Source organism: Numenius arquata, chromosome 4 (genome assembly GCF_964106895.1).
Source record: "Numenius arquata chromosome 4, bNumArq3.hap1.1, whole genome shotgun sequence".
In the NCBI taxonomy this organism is placed as follows: domain Eukaryota; kingdom Metazoa; phylum Chordata; class Aves; order Charadriiformes; family Scolopacidae; genus Numenius; species Numenius arquata.
In genome coordinates this window covers 23,604,465-23,620,385 of record NC_133579.1, presented here as the reverse complement: position 1 = coordinate 23,620,385, position 15,921 = coordinate 23,604,465, and the positions used below count along the sequence as shown (strand labels likewise).

The 15,921-nt window shown below is 38.4% G+C and overlaps 1 protein-coding gene across 4 annotated transcripts in view; it reads right to left on the bottom strand.

The window, feature by feature from the left end:
• The window catches only part of PTPRM (protein tyrosine phosphatase receptor type M), a 481,541-nt gene that overhangs the window by 40,486 nt on the left and 425,134 nt on the right, over positions 1 to 15,921 (bottom strand). For all 4 annotated transcript variants that reach the window (XM_074146330.1, XM_074146332.1, XM_074146329.1 and 1 more), the window contains one exon: positions 13,802 to 13,838. In XM_074146330.1, coding sequence (XP_074002431.1) covers positions 13,802 to 13,838 — 37 coding nt within the window. The remainder of the gene's footprint in view (positions 1 to 13,801; positions 13,839 to 15,921) is intronic.

Genomic DNA, 15,921 nt, shown 5'->3' with positions numbered 1-15,921 from the left:
CTCTTTTAACCATGCTAGAACTTGGAGGTAAGAACAAAATGCCCTTTCAGAAAAAGTTGTGTAAAAACCTGCAGTTAAATATTACTTTAAACTATAAATATCACTGACTTCAGGCAAGGGAACATCTCCCTTAACTGAAATACATTTTTTCCCTACTCAATAATGCGTGCCCAAGATTTTATCAACAGCAATTTGCAGGGGTATCATTATGTGATCAGATTTTCAAGAGTGTTCAGTTTTGTCAGTGTCTCAGTTATTTCATGGAACGTTCTTCAGTGGTCAGCAGCTCTGCAAACCATGATCTTTGCATGATCAGGTGGAGTGTCAGATTAGGTTAGATTACACTAAGGAGTGTAAGATTAGGTTCCACATAAAATAAAATAAAATAAAATAAAATAAATAAAATGTCAATCTTTCCATCTAAAATAGTCAGCATACTATAAAGAAAAGTGATAGATCCCAGTTTTGCTGATCTACAGAACAATCACATCAACTAGCAAGATAAATTGCTATGTCTTTGTAACTGCATCGTCACTGCCACACAGCAGTACAGATCATCTCTGTGCTGGCTTCTCAATGGAAGATACCTGAAGATCTGATCAGCTGCTGATAATCTGATTTGTTCAGAGCAGTCTTTCCCATATGCTTGTTGAACAGCATGTATTTAACTTTCACTCACCCTTCCAGGAGTTCTTAAGGGTTTAGTGCCTCCATGGAGGCCAGCAAAGTCCAGAACAAAGCTCTGCTACCAAAACTTCAAAAACTCAGGCTGTGATCATGAAGTCTTTCCACAATAACTTCTCTCAAAGTAGGTTTAGACATTTGTTTTCTACCATAATGTATACACTGAAATTGACTTTCAAGGCTCTGCTCCTATAAATACCGCAAATAACTTTTAAGTCTGAGATAAAACTGTGGTCAAGTTATCTCTTAAACGTATAGGCCCACCACTCAACAGTAACTGTCCAAGTGCATACAGATCAGTCTTTCATACTTTAGGGTGTCAAGAAGAATGAGGTCATATAACCTGGAGGCTGCTAAAGCTTTAATAAAAGTCCTCCCAAGTCTGTTCCAGAAACTGAAACAGCATCGAGGGTAAAACACACCCCAGTGCCACGCACTTACTCACTTACTGAAGTCTCCTGTAGGCCTATCACTGTAAGAATCAACACACTAAAAGGCAACAGAGATGTTTGTACTGGCAGAACTTGGCCATAAATGCTTCAGTGTTATTTATTAATTGCTAGTTTCTCGCTGCCATACTTCAGTATTAATTGTTGCTTCTGCATATCCCAGTCCCAGATATTTTGTGCACTAAAGAATCTCAATGAAATTAAACAAAAACCCTGTAACGAGCTGAAAGAACACATTCTTGCTTTTATGACTTTATTTCATTTGACTTATAGTGTTAACTGTGATGGCATTGGAAATGCACTTTCTAATTTTAACCTTAAAAACATTAATCATGATGTAACGTTCAGCAGGGCTATATTGTAATTATGCTGGCTTTCCTGATAAAACTTTCTTGGACATCTCTCTTGCCTGGGAAAAATACAAATAAACAAAACTTTGGATGAACTTCACACGAGGTTGTTTCCTTATAAGTACATGAACACAGCAGGCAAACCTCCCTCTCAGTTTTAAACCTTATTTTAACTGATTCCTCCATGGTAGTAGATTCAGAGACAGTGCAGAGAGAAGACACTTCTTTGCAGAGGCATTAATTAACTCATAGTCAGGTAGGAAAGAACCATTTTGTAAGCAGTAGTTCTATCAGAACTTAATTCACAAACAAATTAAAAGAATATTTGGTTTCTGCTAACACTAGTTTTAACCCAGGCTTAAGAATACACCATGCATATCAAATACATGCAGAATCCATAGTTGAGTTGTAGTCAGTCCATCATTTCTTATTTTTGCCTTTTGCAACAATACCACCTTAAAATGCAAAGAAGAAAGCAAGAAACACAGAAACCAGTATGAAACAACACTATTCCACAGTAAGTCACCTTCACTACACTCAAGAGGGTTAATCAGAGCTAAGCTATGAATTTAAAATTTTTCTTTCATGATTTCCTCACCTTAGATGGATTGTCAATAAGAAACAGATCTGACTATATCTTGTTAGCTTGGCATTTCAGGAAAACGCTGCTTATAAAGCCAGCTGAAATGCTTTCTTGGGACAAATCCTGCCCAGTGCAGCTACTGGCAATGTAGAGGCTTTCCACTGTATCCTTTGCTCAGGAAAAACACAGCCTTCTCTCATTATCAGCCAAGGGACAGCAGAGTGAATAGTAATTGGCTGATTTTCAAGCATAAACTAAATCCTACCTGCTTGGAGCTAGCCAGTCAGCAAGCCCTGCTGTCTGCAGATCACTATATGTGAAAATTGGCTTTCAGAAAATGAAATTTTCAAAGTGCTTTCAAGTCCCATTAGCTTTCAACAAGGCTTTGATTACTAAGCAACTGAGGTGCATGTAGAAATTTTATCTATAGCTCCCGTGTGACTGACCAGTGCTTTGGCTGGCTTGCTATACCACCTCCTCCTGCATTTAGAGAAGTCAGCACTAGACCTTTCACAGGATGAAGGAAAGGAGGAGATTGACCTGTAAATTCTCCATCTCTTTCCAAATGTAAAAAGAACATAAAAACATTTGGCCTGTAAGATGCCCTTTACAATGCACAGTAGTGATAAGCCACAGTCCTATTGTTTTATGAAATACATGCAAGCATCTCACAGCTAGCTAAAATAAAAAATGCTCTCTGTTCTGAATTCCCAGTTTAATATAGAGATGCTCAAAAATGTATCCTTTGAGTAATGACAAAATTGATTATTCAGGAGAATTTTTTCTTTAAAATTGCTCATTTCACAAAACTAGATAATCAGCTTGAAAATGCGTATTTTAAAATTGTGTGTATATACACATACACATCAACTATTGGCTAGAGCTGGATCGTTTCTCTTGTTGGCATTTCCTCTGATCCTATTCTGCAGTGATTCTATGGGCAGTCAGAAAGTTTTATGGGAATTTACCATCAGCAAGTTTTACCCTCAGCAAGTTTGCCGATGACAACTAGCTTGGTGGTGTGGTCGACACGCTGAAGGGAAGGGATGCCACCCAGAGGGACCTGGACAGGCTTGAGAGATGGGCTCGTGCACATCGCATGAAGTCCAACCAGGCCAAGTGCAGGGTCCTGCACCTGGGACGTGGCAACCCCAGGCACAAATACAAGTTGGACGGAGAATGGCTGGAGAGCAGCCCTGAGGAGAAGGACTTGGGGGTGTTGGTGGATGAGAAGCTCAACATGAGCCAGCAGTGTGCACTGGCAGCCCAGAAAGCCAGCTGCATCCTGGGCTGCATCAAGAGAAGTGTGGCCAGCAGGTCCTGGGAGGCGATTCTAACTCTCTACTCTGCGCTCATGAGACCCCACCTGGAATACTGTGTCCAGCTTTGGAGTCCCCAACACAGGAAGGACATGGACCTGTTGGAACGGATCCAGCGGAGGGCCACGAAGATGATCAGAGGGCTGGAGCACCTCCCCTATGAAGGCAGGCTGAGAGAGCTGGGGTTGTTCAGCCTGGAGAAGAGAAGGCTCCGGGGAGACCTCATAGCAGCCTTCCAATATCTGAAGGGAGCCTACAGGAGAGCCGGAGAGGGACTCTTTGTCAGGAAGTGTAGTGACAGGACAAGGGGTAATGGTTTTAAATTGGAAGAGGGGAGATTTAGACTAGATATTAGGAGGAAATTCTTTACTGTGAAGGAGGTGAGGCACTGGAACAGGTTGCCCAGGGAAGTTGTGGATGCCCCATCCCTGGAAGCATTTAAGGCCAGGCTGGATGGGGCTTTGAGCAACCTGCTCTAGTGGGAGGTGTCCCTGCCCATGGCAGGGGGGTTGGAACTCGATGATCTTTAAGGTCCCTTCCAACTCTAACCATTCTATGAATGTGGTATTTATTCTTTGGAATATCATATAGCATTTTCTTTTAATTATTTATACAGATCTAACTATGCTGGAACAGCACACATCTCTATGCTTTATTTTGCCTGCATTATGGTACCATCTAGAAATCCCAGTCTAGGACTGGAGCTCCACTGTAGCAGGAACTGTTTTACATATTAAACGCCCGTGAATACACAAAAGGTGTTCAGGCCCCTCAGCGTCACAATCCAAACATGCCTTGAGAGACAACAGGATGCAAGGTAGGGTTCGAATGAACTTAACAGGCTTGGTATAATATGCAGCAGCCACAATATGCCAGCTCCCTAGCCATTTATGAATAATCTTACCTGTCCCTATTCCACATTAGTATTTCCACCATGTTCAGAAACAAGCTATTGCTGCACTTAAATATATTTTTTAAGTCCAAGACCAGACTTTATTTGTTTGCTCTTGGCAGGTGCTATTTAAGACATTTTTATAACACTACAGCTAATGCTACCAGCTAACTTTCCATCTAATAAAGCGTTACACACTTATTGATTGACATTTCTCCACAGCTAAACTTCCAATACTAGCTCAGTTTGTTCTGTATCAACAACATAAAATGAAAATGTCATATGATTTCCCAAAAAATAAATAGCACATTCCCATAACACCTTTTGACTACTCACAGAAGTACAGCAGACTGGGAACAAAGGAACTGGCAGTCACAGAAATGCCCCAGATTTATCCAGTTAGCTTGAGATTAGGCAAAGCTGAATGCAATAAAAGCTGTGTACATAGTACTACTGGCCATGTATGTACTGTTATGCCACTCAAGAAAGCTGCTTTCTCTGATCTTAACTACAGAAAATTAAAAAACCCAACAGAACAATGCACTTGTAGCTTAATGTAGTTAGTGAATTATAACTGAAGAACTTTTTCTGTCATATTATTTGCTTGCCACACAGTGAGGATGTTAAATGGTCAGTTTCTCTCATTAACATTTTCTCAGACTGGATAAATGCAGTGTCTTCCCAATTTTGCATTACATGTAGCACTCCCAGGGGTTAGGGATCCCCTAGTGAGGGTTATGTGGGATACCTGAATAAGGCCAGAGTCTTGAATCTTTACCTTGAAGAGTTTGTAAGAGAGCACTGCTAGGCAATGGCTTGCAGGGAGCGTGTTTCAGTTTTTTCTGCTATGAAAGAGGAATACTTTGAATAACTACAATTGTAACTAGAGGCCCTGATGTATTTTCCAGCAGAGTGTACTGGCTACAGAGGAACAGAGTTGGTCTCACTCACACATGGACTCTCTTTCTCTCTATGCCATACAGACATTTAATTGTTTAATTACAATCAAGCATGTCGGGAGAATGATAGAGGACTCATCTGGGAAACTGAGATACAGGTCCAAATTGATTCAGATCAAGTAGCAACATGAGGTATTGGCTCTCCATCTGAGGCCACAGCTCTGACTGAAGGCTTATTCCAGGAGCACTGAGCCCACAGTTTCAAACTGGCAGTCCAACAGAAAGCTTCAGTTTAGCTGAATCAATGTTTTTCAGTAAAAAAGCTGTTTCAGTTTCTAATTTGTGCATTCTTCTCAATAAGGGTGATTTGCATCATGGAAATATGAATACCTATTAATCACTCATTCTAAACAGACCATCTGAGCTTGGGAAGACTAACAAATACGGAATTTATTTTGTAAAAAACATGCTGCTTGTAACATTTCCAACTCAAAAATCTTAGGTAATTGACTTGTTGGACTGGGTTCTTCATATCAACTTGTAATGCAGAATCAATTTTGATGATGGATGAGAAGTTTAAGATCATTTTATCCCCTTCAGTAGAAGGTTCCTTCGGGAATGGACAAAAGAACCTAATTAGTCTTTCCCATTTCTACTTTCTATTTTCATGTTGAGTCAATCATAAGCATCAGGATGTAATAAAATCATCACTATTCTCTAGCTCAAAAATATAAGTTCATTTTGGCTACTTGTTTCCTTTATTTTTCCCCAAGGACCTTATTGTGAAGGAATGTTGCTCATGCTTGTAAGACATTCAGATGCTTTATTTTTTAAACTTGTACTGGGAGTTTAAGTGCATTAACATGAATGCTTTACTCAGATGAACAAACAAGATAATTCAGTCTACATTAAAGGATAAATAAAAATGCTAGCAAAGCCAAATTTTGTCATAATTTATTATCCTGATAGGCATCTCATGAGTGAGATATATCACTCACAATATATTTTTCTATTTAAGGCTGGAGAACTTTCATACATTCATTTCTTCCTCATAGAAACAGCAAGAATCAAACAAATATTAGTTAGATCAAGATACATGTGAAGGTCATTAACAAATAAATATGTACTGGATATTCTTCCTTTTAACTTCAAGATAATTACGGTAAAATTTAAATCTGCATGACAAAAAAATGTCAGTCCTATTATTGATTATTATTTTTGGGAGCACGTTGGTTATTTTCACTTCTTCAAGTAGGAAAGGGCAAAGCCAACCTTTTTATTCTATTTTTTATGGTATTTTATGGGAGACTGCAGTATTTGATGTATACTCTAAACAAGAAAAGCCATTCTAACATGTGGAGTGTATTTGTGCTTAGTACAGACACAGTACCATGAGCCTACTTGCTCAGAATGAGATTTAGCAGCAGCATGGGGGATCTCCACAAAGTCTCCATCTGAATATGCAACTGCATGGAAGAATACAGATGGATAGGGAAAGAAATTAATCCAATAAGCCTGTATCTTTTTTTTTTCAAAGGCAGTGCTTCAAAATCACCCAGACTGTCATGTGCATTGGTGGCCATATCAATATAGAGATTTCAGTTGCCACCAAAGGATATAGAACAGAGAAAAGAAGACAGGTTTCAAAGATTTGGATATGGTGACAGGACAAAAAAGCTGCCTTATTTGTTTCTTGATACATTTGTTTCTGAAATGCATTCTGTTTGTAAATTTGCTACACTGTTTTTTTTTTCAGCAAATGAGAAGTCCTAAAGCCTTTTTATACCTGCTGCCAAGCTTCCTCCAGGCTGCTGAACACTGGCTGAAAAATAAACTTTACAGAAAAATAGATGCTTTGACTATGTGATTTTCCTGACAAACTGCATTGCTCTGCTCCTTCTTCTGCTTTAGCATTAGGCTTCCCAGGCATGTTACCAGTACTCTGTCAAGAGTGCCAAGTACTTTTCCCATCAAGCCCAATTTATGGCTGATTCTTATTGAGGATGGAAACCCTGTCATCAAACACCACCTTTTCCTAATTTGCATCCACCCAAAATAAAGTCATGTGAGACAAATTTGTAAGGCTGATGTTGTATAAATCTTCCTTGGACAAAAAAATGGATTCTAGTGCATAATCCAGGTAATTTGGAGTCTGAGAAGTAAATACACTAATACATGGCCACCTCCATAATGTTCTTTTCTGAAAGTGTGCTTGGTTCACAAAGACAATTTGCTCAGCTCTCATGTTTCAGAAAGATCATAACTTCCTTGTTTGCAGGACATATTTTATAGACACATTTTTTAAACAGGACAACTATATTCTTCTATTTTCTACAATACAAACTTGAAATAGTTCCTTTTGCCTAATTCACCTCTTTGTCTACTTAGTTACTGTAGTCTCTCATTTCTCTTCTGATATACAAAAGTCTGTTGTAGCTATTCTAGATTGACTTCACAATAGAGAAATCAAACCAGTATCTTGTCTTCAAGACAGAGATCTATATATGCTCAGAAGACCTTTATGTCTGATTTCCTGCTGCTCAGTCTTTGCAGGGGCGAGGATAGGATTGCTTTTTCTTACTCTCTGGCTCTGACAGTGGACTACACAAAAAACATCAGTTTCTCAAACTGTTGTTTGACAAGCCACATTAACAAGCAAGTGAAAAAACAGCCTGCACGGAATAAAGGAATTTATATTTGCAAATAAATATTAAATTATTATTCACTATAATTTCTAGAGCTTGTTTGTACTTTCAAAGAATTTCCAAAGGTTTATGAAAGGCAGGCATGTATTTTATGCAAAATGTAGCCAAACATACGTGGAGAAGAATGTTAGTTAGTAATGGATCTATCAGCAGTTTTCCAACAATGCTCCTGTTTCATTGGTCTACACACAAAGATTCAGAGAAGTGATACACTGCAACAGAGCCTAAGCCAACTTCGTATCTATCAGAAAACCACGCTAGCTCTGCATTTACAGCCTTCAACGCTGAATGGAAAGCAACAGGGGTATCTCATTCCCTGTATAGACAAAACTACCACACAGCTGATTAAGGCAAAGACAGAAAAATATAGGAATCGTGAAAATGGTGACACAGTTATCACTAAAATCTTTTATTATAAACAAAGAGGCAGAGAGAAACTCTGGTATTCTCATGTCCATCATGTGGCAGCTGTTGGAAAGAGTTACTTTGACAGTTAACCACTTTTTACTACACACTCTCTCTTTTTGTCCTCAACACTAGAAAAAGTATCAACTTTTAAAAGATCCTCAAATGTTACCATCAGCTTTCGGTGGGAAATGGTAGTAAGACAGCTCTGATGAATTTGCCGTATGGCTGCACAATATAGCCTAGAGATACCACTTCCATATGTAAAAGGTCTACTACTTCTGTATGCGTTTCGGCCGTGGGAAAAGAAGTAACTTCTTTGCCATTTGTCACCTTTATTGCAAAACAGGTGAAGGATATGTTTCAGAAAGCCTGGCCTATTCAACATAGGGCTTAAGAATGAAGCTGTCTTCACTGAAGATAGATGGCTTCAATCACCTTTTTAACATTTTAATGATTAAGAAGTAAAGAACAGCATCAAACACAGCTGAATCTTCAAGCTTAATACAGGTGTATAGAATTCAATCACTTTGTATATGTATCAGGAGATCAGCCTGACTACCCAACATCCTGCAAAAATGACAGCATATATGAAGCTGAAAAATTGTGTAGAACTATCTTGCTTTGTTGTTTTTCAATTCTTGCTGAAGCAATTTCAAATGTTAATTTTCATCTGGAGGCTAAAACGATGGCAGAAAAAGTTTCTTTGTAAAGATATGCATGGAGCTTCCGCAGTGCTGTAGTTCTGACAACTTTCTGCAACATAAAACCAAAAAACGTGCCAAGGAAGTTAAGAGTATTATTATTCAAAGCAGTATTTCTGCTTCAGATGCCTGAATGGGAACTTTCAGTTTGAAAGAAAATGTATTTTTGTTTCTGAAAACCCTTATTAAAATGTTCACACAACATATACAGTTGTGTGTCAAAGAAAGACACATATTTTGCAGAAAAGAGAAGGAATATGAAAGGGGTTATTACAGTGGCAAGTTTATGCTGCTGTAGTGAAAACTGTAAACAGTTCCACTGTAAAGATTTATTTTCAGAAGTTTATAACTCACACCTAAAAAACTCCTCCTGACTGAAACTTGATGTCTGTCTCCATAATCAGTAACACACAAAGTGAAACAGTTTAGCATTTGCTTTACAACTGGATACGGACAAAAAAACAGGCTGAAAGCCTAAACTGGGCTGTTACAGCTAAAGCTGCTTTATTTTCAAGAGTAACTTTTTACAGTCATTAAGATATGTTCTGAAGTACTTCCACAAACCATCTTGGATCCGGTTCCTCTGCATCTGCAGCAAGCAGAGACAATCTGACCCATGAGGGATATTTAAAAGTCAGAGATGCACAAACGAATGTACTTCATATATAAAGACATGCAGTTTCCATGTGAGTATCTGCTGTTTTACACGTGATTGATCTGCTCAAAAAATAGCCCTGGTGGAAATGGGCAATGAGCGATACTATAGAACTCTATTAACATTCATTTGTCACTCATAATTTACAGTTGCTGGTGCAGTGGCGAGGGAAGCATTACAAAACCTTTGACAGAGTTGCTAAAAGAAGCTAAGTCATAGCTCAGTTAACTATGTGAACTTCAGCAGACACAGAACAAGTAAATACAAAAAAGTTTAATTTTTCCCACTTAGTAATCAGGGTGAGACTTGCAAGATCAACAGCAGTCATTCAATAATCAGAACATCCAGCAGTGTGTGTAAGATTAAATACTATATAGATATTCAACCTAATGCTCTCACTAAAGGACCTGGTTTAAATTCATTGATTACCTAACTCCTGGAAAAAAAACCTTAGCTGCCAGTAAATCGAAAAAATCATACCAGAGCTCGATATTCTGCTATAAAAGAATTTTCAAGAATTATATCCATGGGAACAAGGGATATGTAGAACAAAGTAGCAAGTTTTAAATTGCACCAGCTTGCTGGTTCTGCATGACCCAATACGCCAGCTTGTGACAAGGGATTCTTTTTAATCACGGTGACTCAGGTGCGGATCCCATCTGTTGATTCCAGTTACAGCAGATCATCAAAAGTCTTTATTAGCTCTAAATTCATTCCATCACTCACATTATACTTATCACATAAAGGAAAAATTATGTCAATTTTATAATTGAAATTGCACACTCTCAATGTATTACTCTTAAAATAGAAGTAAAACCTTTTTTGATTATTAGTTGATAAAGCCTCCATTAGGTAAGTCTTTTAAAAAACGTTTCTCCCCCTAATTCAAATTAGCAGCAGGATGCTATGGATGCTAAGGTGGAATGATACCAGTCTGTATGTCAAACTCTGGTTAGTATGGAAGACACTAACACTTCAATAAACAGGTGATTATGCAACTCCCAGCTCTGTTAAAAGCAGATTGGTAGTCTATTACAAACTGATTAAATTTGCCACTTTTTCACTTCAAACAATTATATTTGCTCATTAGCAGTTGATATGTTGAATGCAGCTTAAGAAGAGCATAGGAAAATTAAATATCAATCATTCTGACTCCTCAGAGATTTAAAACTGACTCACGTAATGATATTTTCCTTCAAAGAACAATAGGCGTGTGCACCTGTGAAAGCTGCAATGGAGGAGAAACGGAAGAACTGGAAGTTATTTAAAGACTGATGTAAAGTAGACATCAAGAGAATTAAACATGCAGCTTGACTGTTGTGCTGCATTGATGTGTTTACACTTATCTGTAGGAAAGTGTGTTCTAAAACAGAGCATGAACATCGTTGGCTATACTGCAAGCCGTGGCTCATGACAGGCTTACTAGTGAGGAAGACATACAGAGACAGTCTGTTTGACATGTGAAATAAATGTCTTTCCTTTCATAGTTAATATAGAGCCTCAAAGGAGTTTTAGAGATTATTCCCAGTTACCTTATCACCTTTGCAAAAGACAGAGATTGCATCTTACTGGAAGTGTTGCTATCGTGCAAATGCTTTGTCAGGAAGCTGGGATACTGGAGAATAACACTAACTAGCCTTTACACAGCTGCATCTATCAGGAGGACTATAAAAGCAGGTGAGTATTTTTAACCCTGTTCTGTAGATAGGAAAGCTGAGATGGAGAAAGGAAACTTCCTCATGATTCTTCATCAGGTCAGGGACAGAGCCACAGAGAACGCATAAACCTCTTGAAATCAGTGCTCTGCATTCCTCCAAAATGGAGATAAAAATCTGCTTCCTAACTGGCCTTAAAAAGTAAGACATTAAAGAAGTAATCCACCAAAAGAATCACAGCAGATTATTTTGAATTTGCTGTAAATTGTATGCCCATTTTAAAATGAATTTTATATTCTTCAGAGAGTCAGTTTCTCAATCATTGAACCATGGGAGAGGTAAGGCATCCCTGTGTGCACCCAGTTGCACCTACACAGAAGAAACTGATGGGACTTGCCCCAAAGAATGACAGCAGGAACAGTAATACATCCTTTACATCTAGGAAGAAGACCTGTTTCTACTCCTCTTATTCTTCTTCTTGACTAGGTATTTCTTGAGATGATTATCAGGAAAAAATATGGAAAAGAAACTGCTGGGACTTGCTGGTGGATCTAGAACATAGACTTTCAGTACATTCATAGAATCATAGAACAGTTAGAGCTGGAAGAGACCTTAAAGATCATCGAGTTCCAACCCCCCTGCCATGGGCAGGGACACCTCCCACTAGAGCAGGTTGTGCAAAGCCCCATCCAGCCTGGCCTTAAACGCTTCCAGGGATGGGGCATCCACAACTTCCCTGGGCAACCTGTTCCGTTGCCTCACCACCCTCACAGTAAAAAATTTCTTCCTAATATCTAATCTAAATCTACCCATTATTCATACATTATTACATACTTGGCTTTAAAAGCTGAAAGGACAAAACCCGCAAGCTTGGTATTTTCTATTCAAGTATTATGATGAGTGATAAAGTCACATTTAAACTTGCTTCAGATAGGGATCTCATACGTCTGCCAGAAAGCTGTCAGGGAGATCTTCTGGTGAGCCTTCTGACGAAAACAACTGGATTACAAACTGCAAGTAAAATGCCAACTGTGGATCTTTTCAATTTAGGATTCAATTAAAGGTGAAAAACAACAGCATCATCAGCTAAAGGTTAAACGGGACAATCCATTTCTTCTCAGAAGAGAAGGGTGTAAAAGCCCAAAGAGAATTAAGCAAATGCTGCATTTTGTCCTAGTTTTCTTATTTGGTTCATCTCTAGAAAGCCTGTGGACTGAGGGATGTGGTGGATAGGCAGCAGAAGTGGAAGAAACAGCATATTTAAATGGCTCATATTCTAAGATCACAAATTCTAATTCTGGTCTAAAAGTGTTGACAGTAGTGAGGCAGTTCCAGAAATAAGATCTGCATCCTGCCCCACTGTCAGCTGACAAAAAGTAGCACCTCATTTGGGACCTTTGAGAGCTGAAGTACATACAGAAAGGCAGAGATAGAAAGCCCACCACTGCTAGAAGTGGGGACTGGAGGCTGCAGACTCTGGGTTACTTAGGGGACAACAGAAATCACAGTAAGACCTCTTATTTGACGTGGCCAACTTCTTAATTGCTTTGATAAAAAGTTATTAAAATCTGTATCTCTAAATCCAATATGGTAAGATTATTTTGAGTATATTATACCCAGTACTCCAGCTGGCTCTTTTAAAAGGTTGGGCATGTGTTGAAATAACATACGTGGCTGTAGCTCAACTTCTTCAGAACCATGGGCAAATGAAGGAAGCTGTGTCAAGAATACCTATCAGAGAGAAGATTCCCTCCAAGCAGTGGAGCAGCAATCAAATTTTCACATGTATGCTATCCAAGCATAGGCAGGAGATTGGCATATTGTTCAATATTATGATTAAGCAGTCACAGAAGACTCATCTTTCCTACCTGCTCCAGCTCTGAACTTGACCAAAAAAATAAATAAAAACTGCATCAGAATGGGCAAATTATGACTTTGAAGACAAGTATAAATTGAAAACTAATTTGTGTTTTGACAAAGGAATAGATTCTTGTTCACAAGCAAGCTTTTAAATGATGGCCTGTAAAACTGTCTCTCTAGATCGCTTTGAAGAATCCCCTTGCAAACGTAGCATGACTTTGGGTCCTCTGCTAAAACTTGCTAACTGAAATGTTTTGTATTTGTTAACTAGCCTAGTTATCATTGAACAATTAAGAGAATGTACATTTTCATGACGCTGTTGTCCCTGTGAAAAGTTTACTGAATATTTCTTCCATGACTTTTCCTTTTTCTTGGGTAAGAACATGTTGATTAACTTCTGCCAAAAAATTGTATTTTGCTTTCCACTCAAAACCTATTTGAACACAAAGGTAAAGGACTTCTTCCTTGACATACCTGAAAATTAGATAATAATTCAATTTGCTTACTTTTTCCAAAGTGATTGAGGCTACTCTGTCCTAGATATTGACTGTGGCAAGAATGCATATTAGAGTATAAACTGTAATCCAAGTACTGAAACCTCTTAGCCTCACATAACCAAAAAGAAAGGGTGATAAACTTACCTTGTGTAGCGATGTAGTGATTTGGTCTATGATAACCCTAAAATAAATTGGAAAAAAAAATATAAGCAATACGCACGTCAGCTATGTTGCTATGAGCGAAACGTCATTTAGAGTAGTATTCAGTAAAAATCACAACAATATAGATAACATATTAGATGCAAAAGTTCCTTCCAGTGGGTGAAGGACAAGGGAGAAGGAGAACAAGAAGCAAATGTGTTTTCTGCAAGATACTTAAGTTGCAGCCTTGTACATTAGGGGACAGAAGTAATATGTTCTTTCAGTCCCTTGTTGGCTCTGCTGAAAATGAACAGCATGAAATCCTCTCTAGCACTTGCAGCTAATGGCATCAGATGCTCATGGAGGCTGAGATATACCTCCAAGCTATTGCTATTGAGTGCAAAGCCTATCACTTTTTTTAACAGCTAAAGAATGCTAGATTTGCATTCAGCCTGGGGAAGGGTAGGGGATGTTCACTCTGGCCACTGTGATTTGTGTACGTTTTACTTCTGAGCAGTAAAAAGGAGGTTAAATTCTTTGACTAAAGGGTTTGGTATGAATACACTTGTTCACATCTAAATAGGAAGAACTTAAAAGAATTCTATGTTTCTCTGATGACAAGAGCAACTTAATCACAAGCTGGCTGTGCAATAAAAACTAATACTCTACGGATTCTTTCCAACATTGAATAGGTTGCCAACAGGGAACAATACCATTTTTATAGTATTTGAGTTTCTGATGTGATGGGAGCATCCCCAAAGGTTTAGATCATGTGCTAGTGTGTTGATAAATTCAGTTATACCAGTGATAATCTTTTAATAAGGGTTATGATGCATTGTCAGTCATCAAGAGGAAGAACTTAAAGCTGTAGCTTGCGGGTCATTGCAATTTCTTTGTAAAACAGCAAGGGGCATGGTAGTGATGCAAGGAGGGAAAGACTCAAAACAACTGAAGATACCTTGAATATTACAGAATTGATTTCTTTACATGCCATTGAAGTAAAATTTGGAAATCTCTGAACTGAGAAATGTTCAGACAGCTACAGAGTTGATTTTTTTTCTGCTGTGTGTTAGCTAATATCCCTAGTGGCTGGGATCAAATGATTCTGTTTCCCAGTTAAAAAGTGCATGGGAAAAATACAGCATAACCATTGCCCCTCTCTTTTTCATCCATGAAAATTTCATAGTGTCTGTGACCGTGCCATGCCCTTATTAACATGTTTATTCTGACAACAAAACAACTGTACTAATAATCACATGCAAGAGTAAAATTGCAGCTGCTTCTGTAGTAGAAAAACAAGGATTTCTAATGGAAATCTGACTAGCAAGATTATAAACAAAAAATGCTGGTTTTTTGTGGTAGAGTTGTCTTTGGAAGATGTCTGCAGTCCTCCAAGCTTTGCAATGAAGCCATCTGCTGAGGATGAGGGAGAGAATTTTTTGCTTACCATCCACTGTTTCTTTTAGACCTGCACTTTCTCCATCCTTTTGTACTTCCATAAGCATAAAAGGTTGCCGTGCAGCTATCTTACCAGCATTTAAAATGAGACCGTGTGGTCCAAATCCTTATTCCTCACATCTTTTAACATTTTAGAGTCAGAGCAAAACCTGACACAAAAACATACTAGTAGCCTAAAATGAGAACAATCTTGAATGTTGGAGAAAGCGTGAAAGTGAATTCAAATCTAGGTCCCCAATGTGAACTCTCTTTCATGACAGATTATTCCCTTCAGAGTTCAGTGAGATGTCTAACTAAATATATTTCCATATATGCCTTTACCTCTTGGTGACTGTGCTATTATTTCAAATAGCAAGGGACTGAGCAGAAAGCTGAGCTTAACTTCATGTTCTTGAACATGCTAATAAACATCAACAGAAGGAGGTATCTTCAGAAAGTTACAAATTCAGACTTCGGATTGTTACAACTGAAGTACCTATTTTTCCTGTATAGCTCCAGTTGCTTCATACTCTGAGAAAAACATCTGTTACATTCCTGTTTCATATTGGTGATTAAATTTGAACTGCAAACCGTGACGCCATTTTTCAATGATGGCATTGCCGAACAAGAAATCTTTAGCAGACAGAGTTTCCTATGAAGCAGCACTTGTTTTACTTAGCCTAACA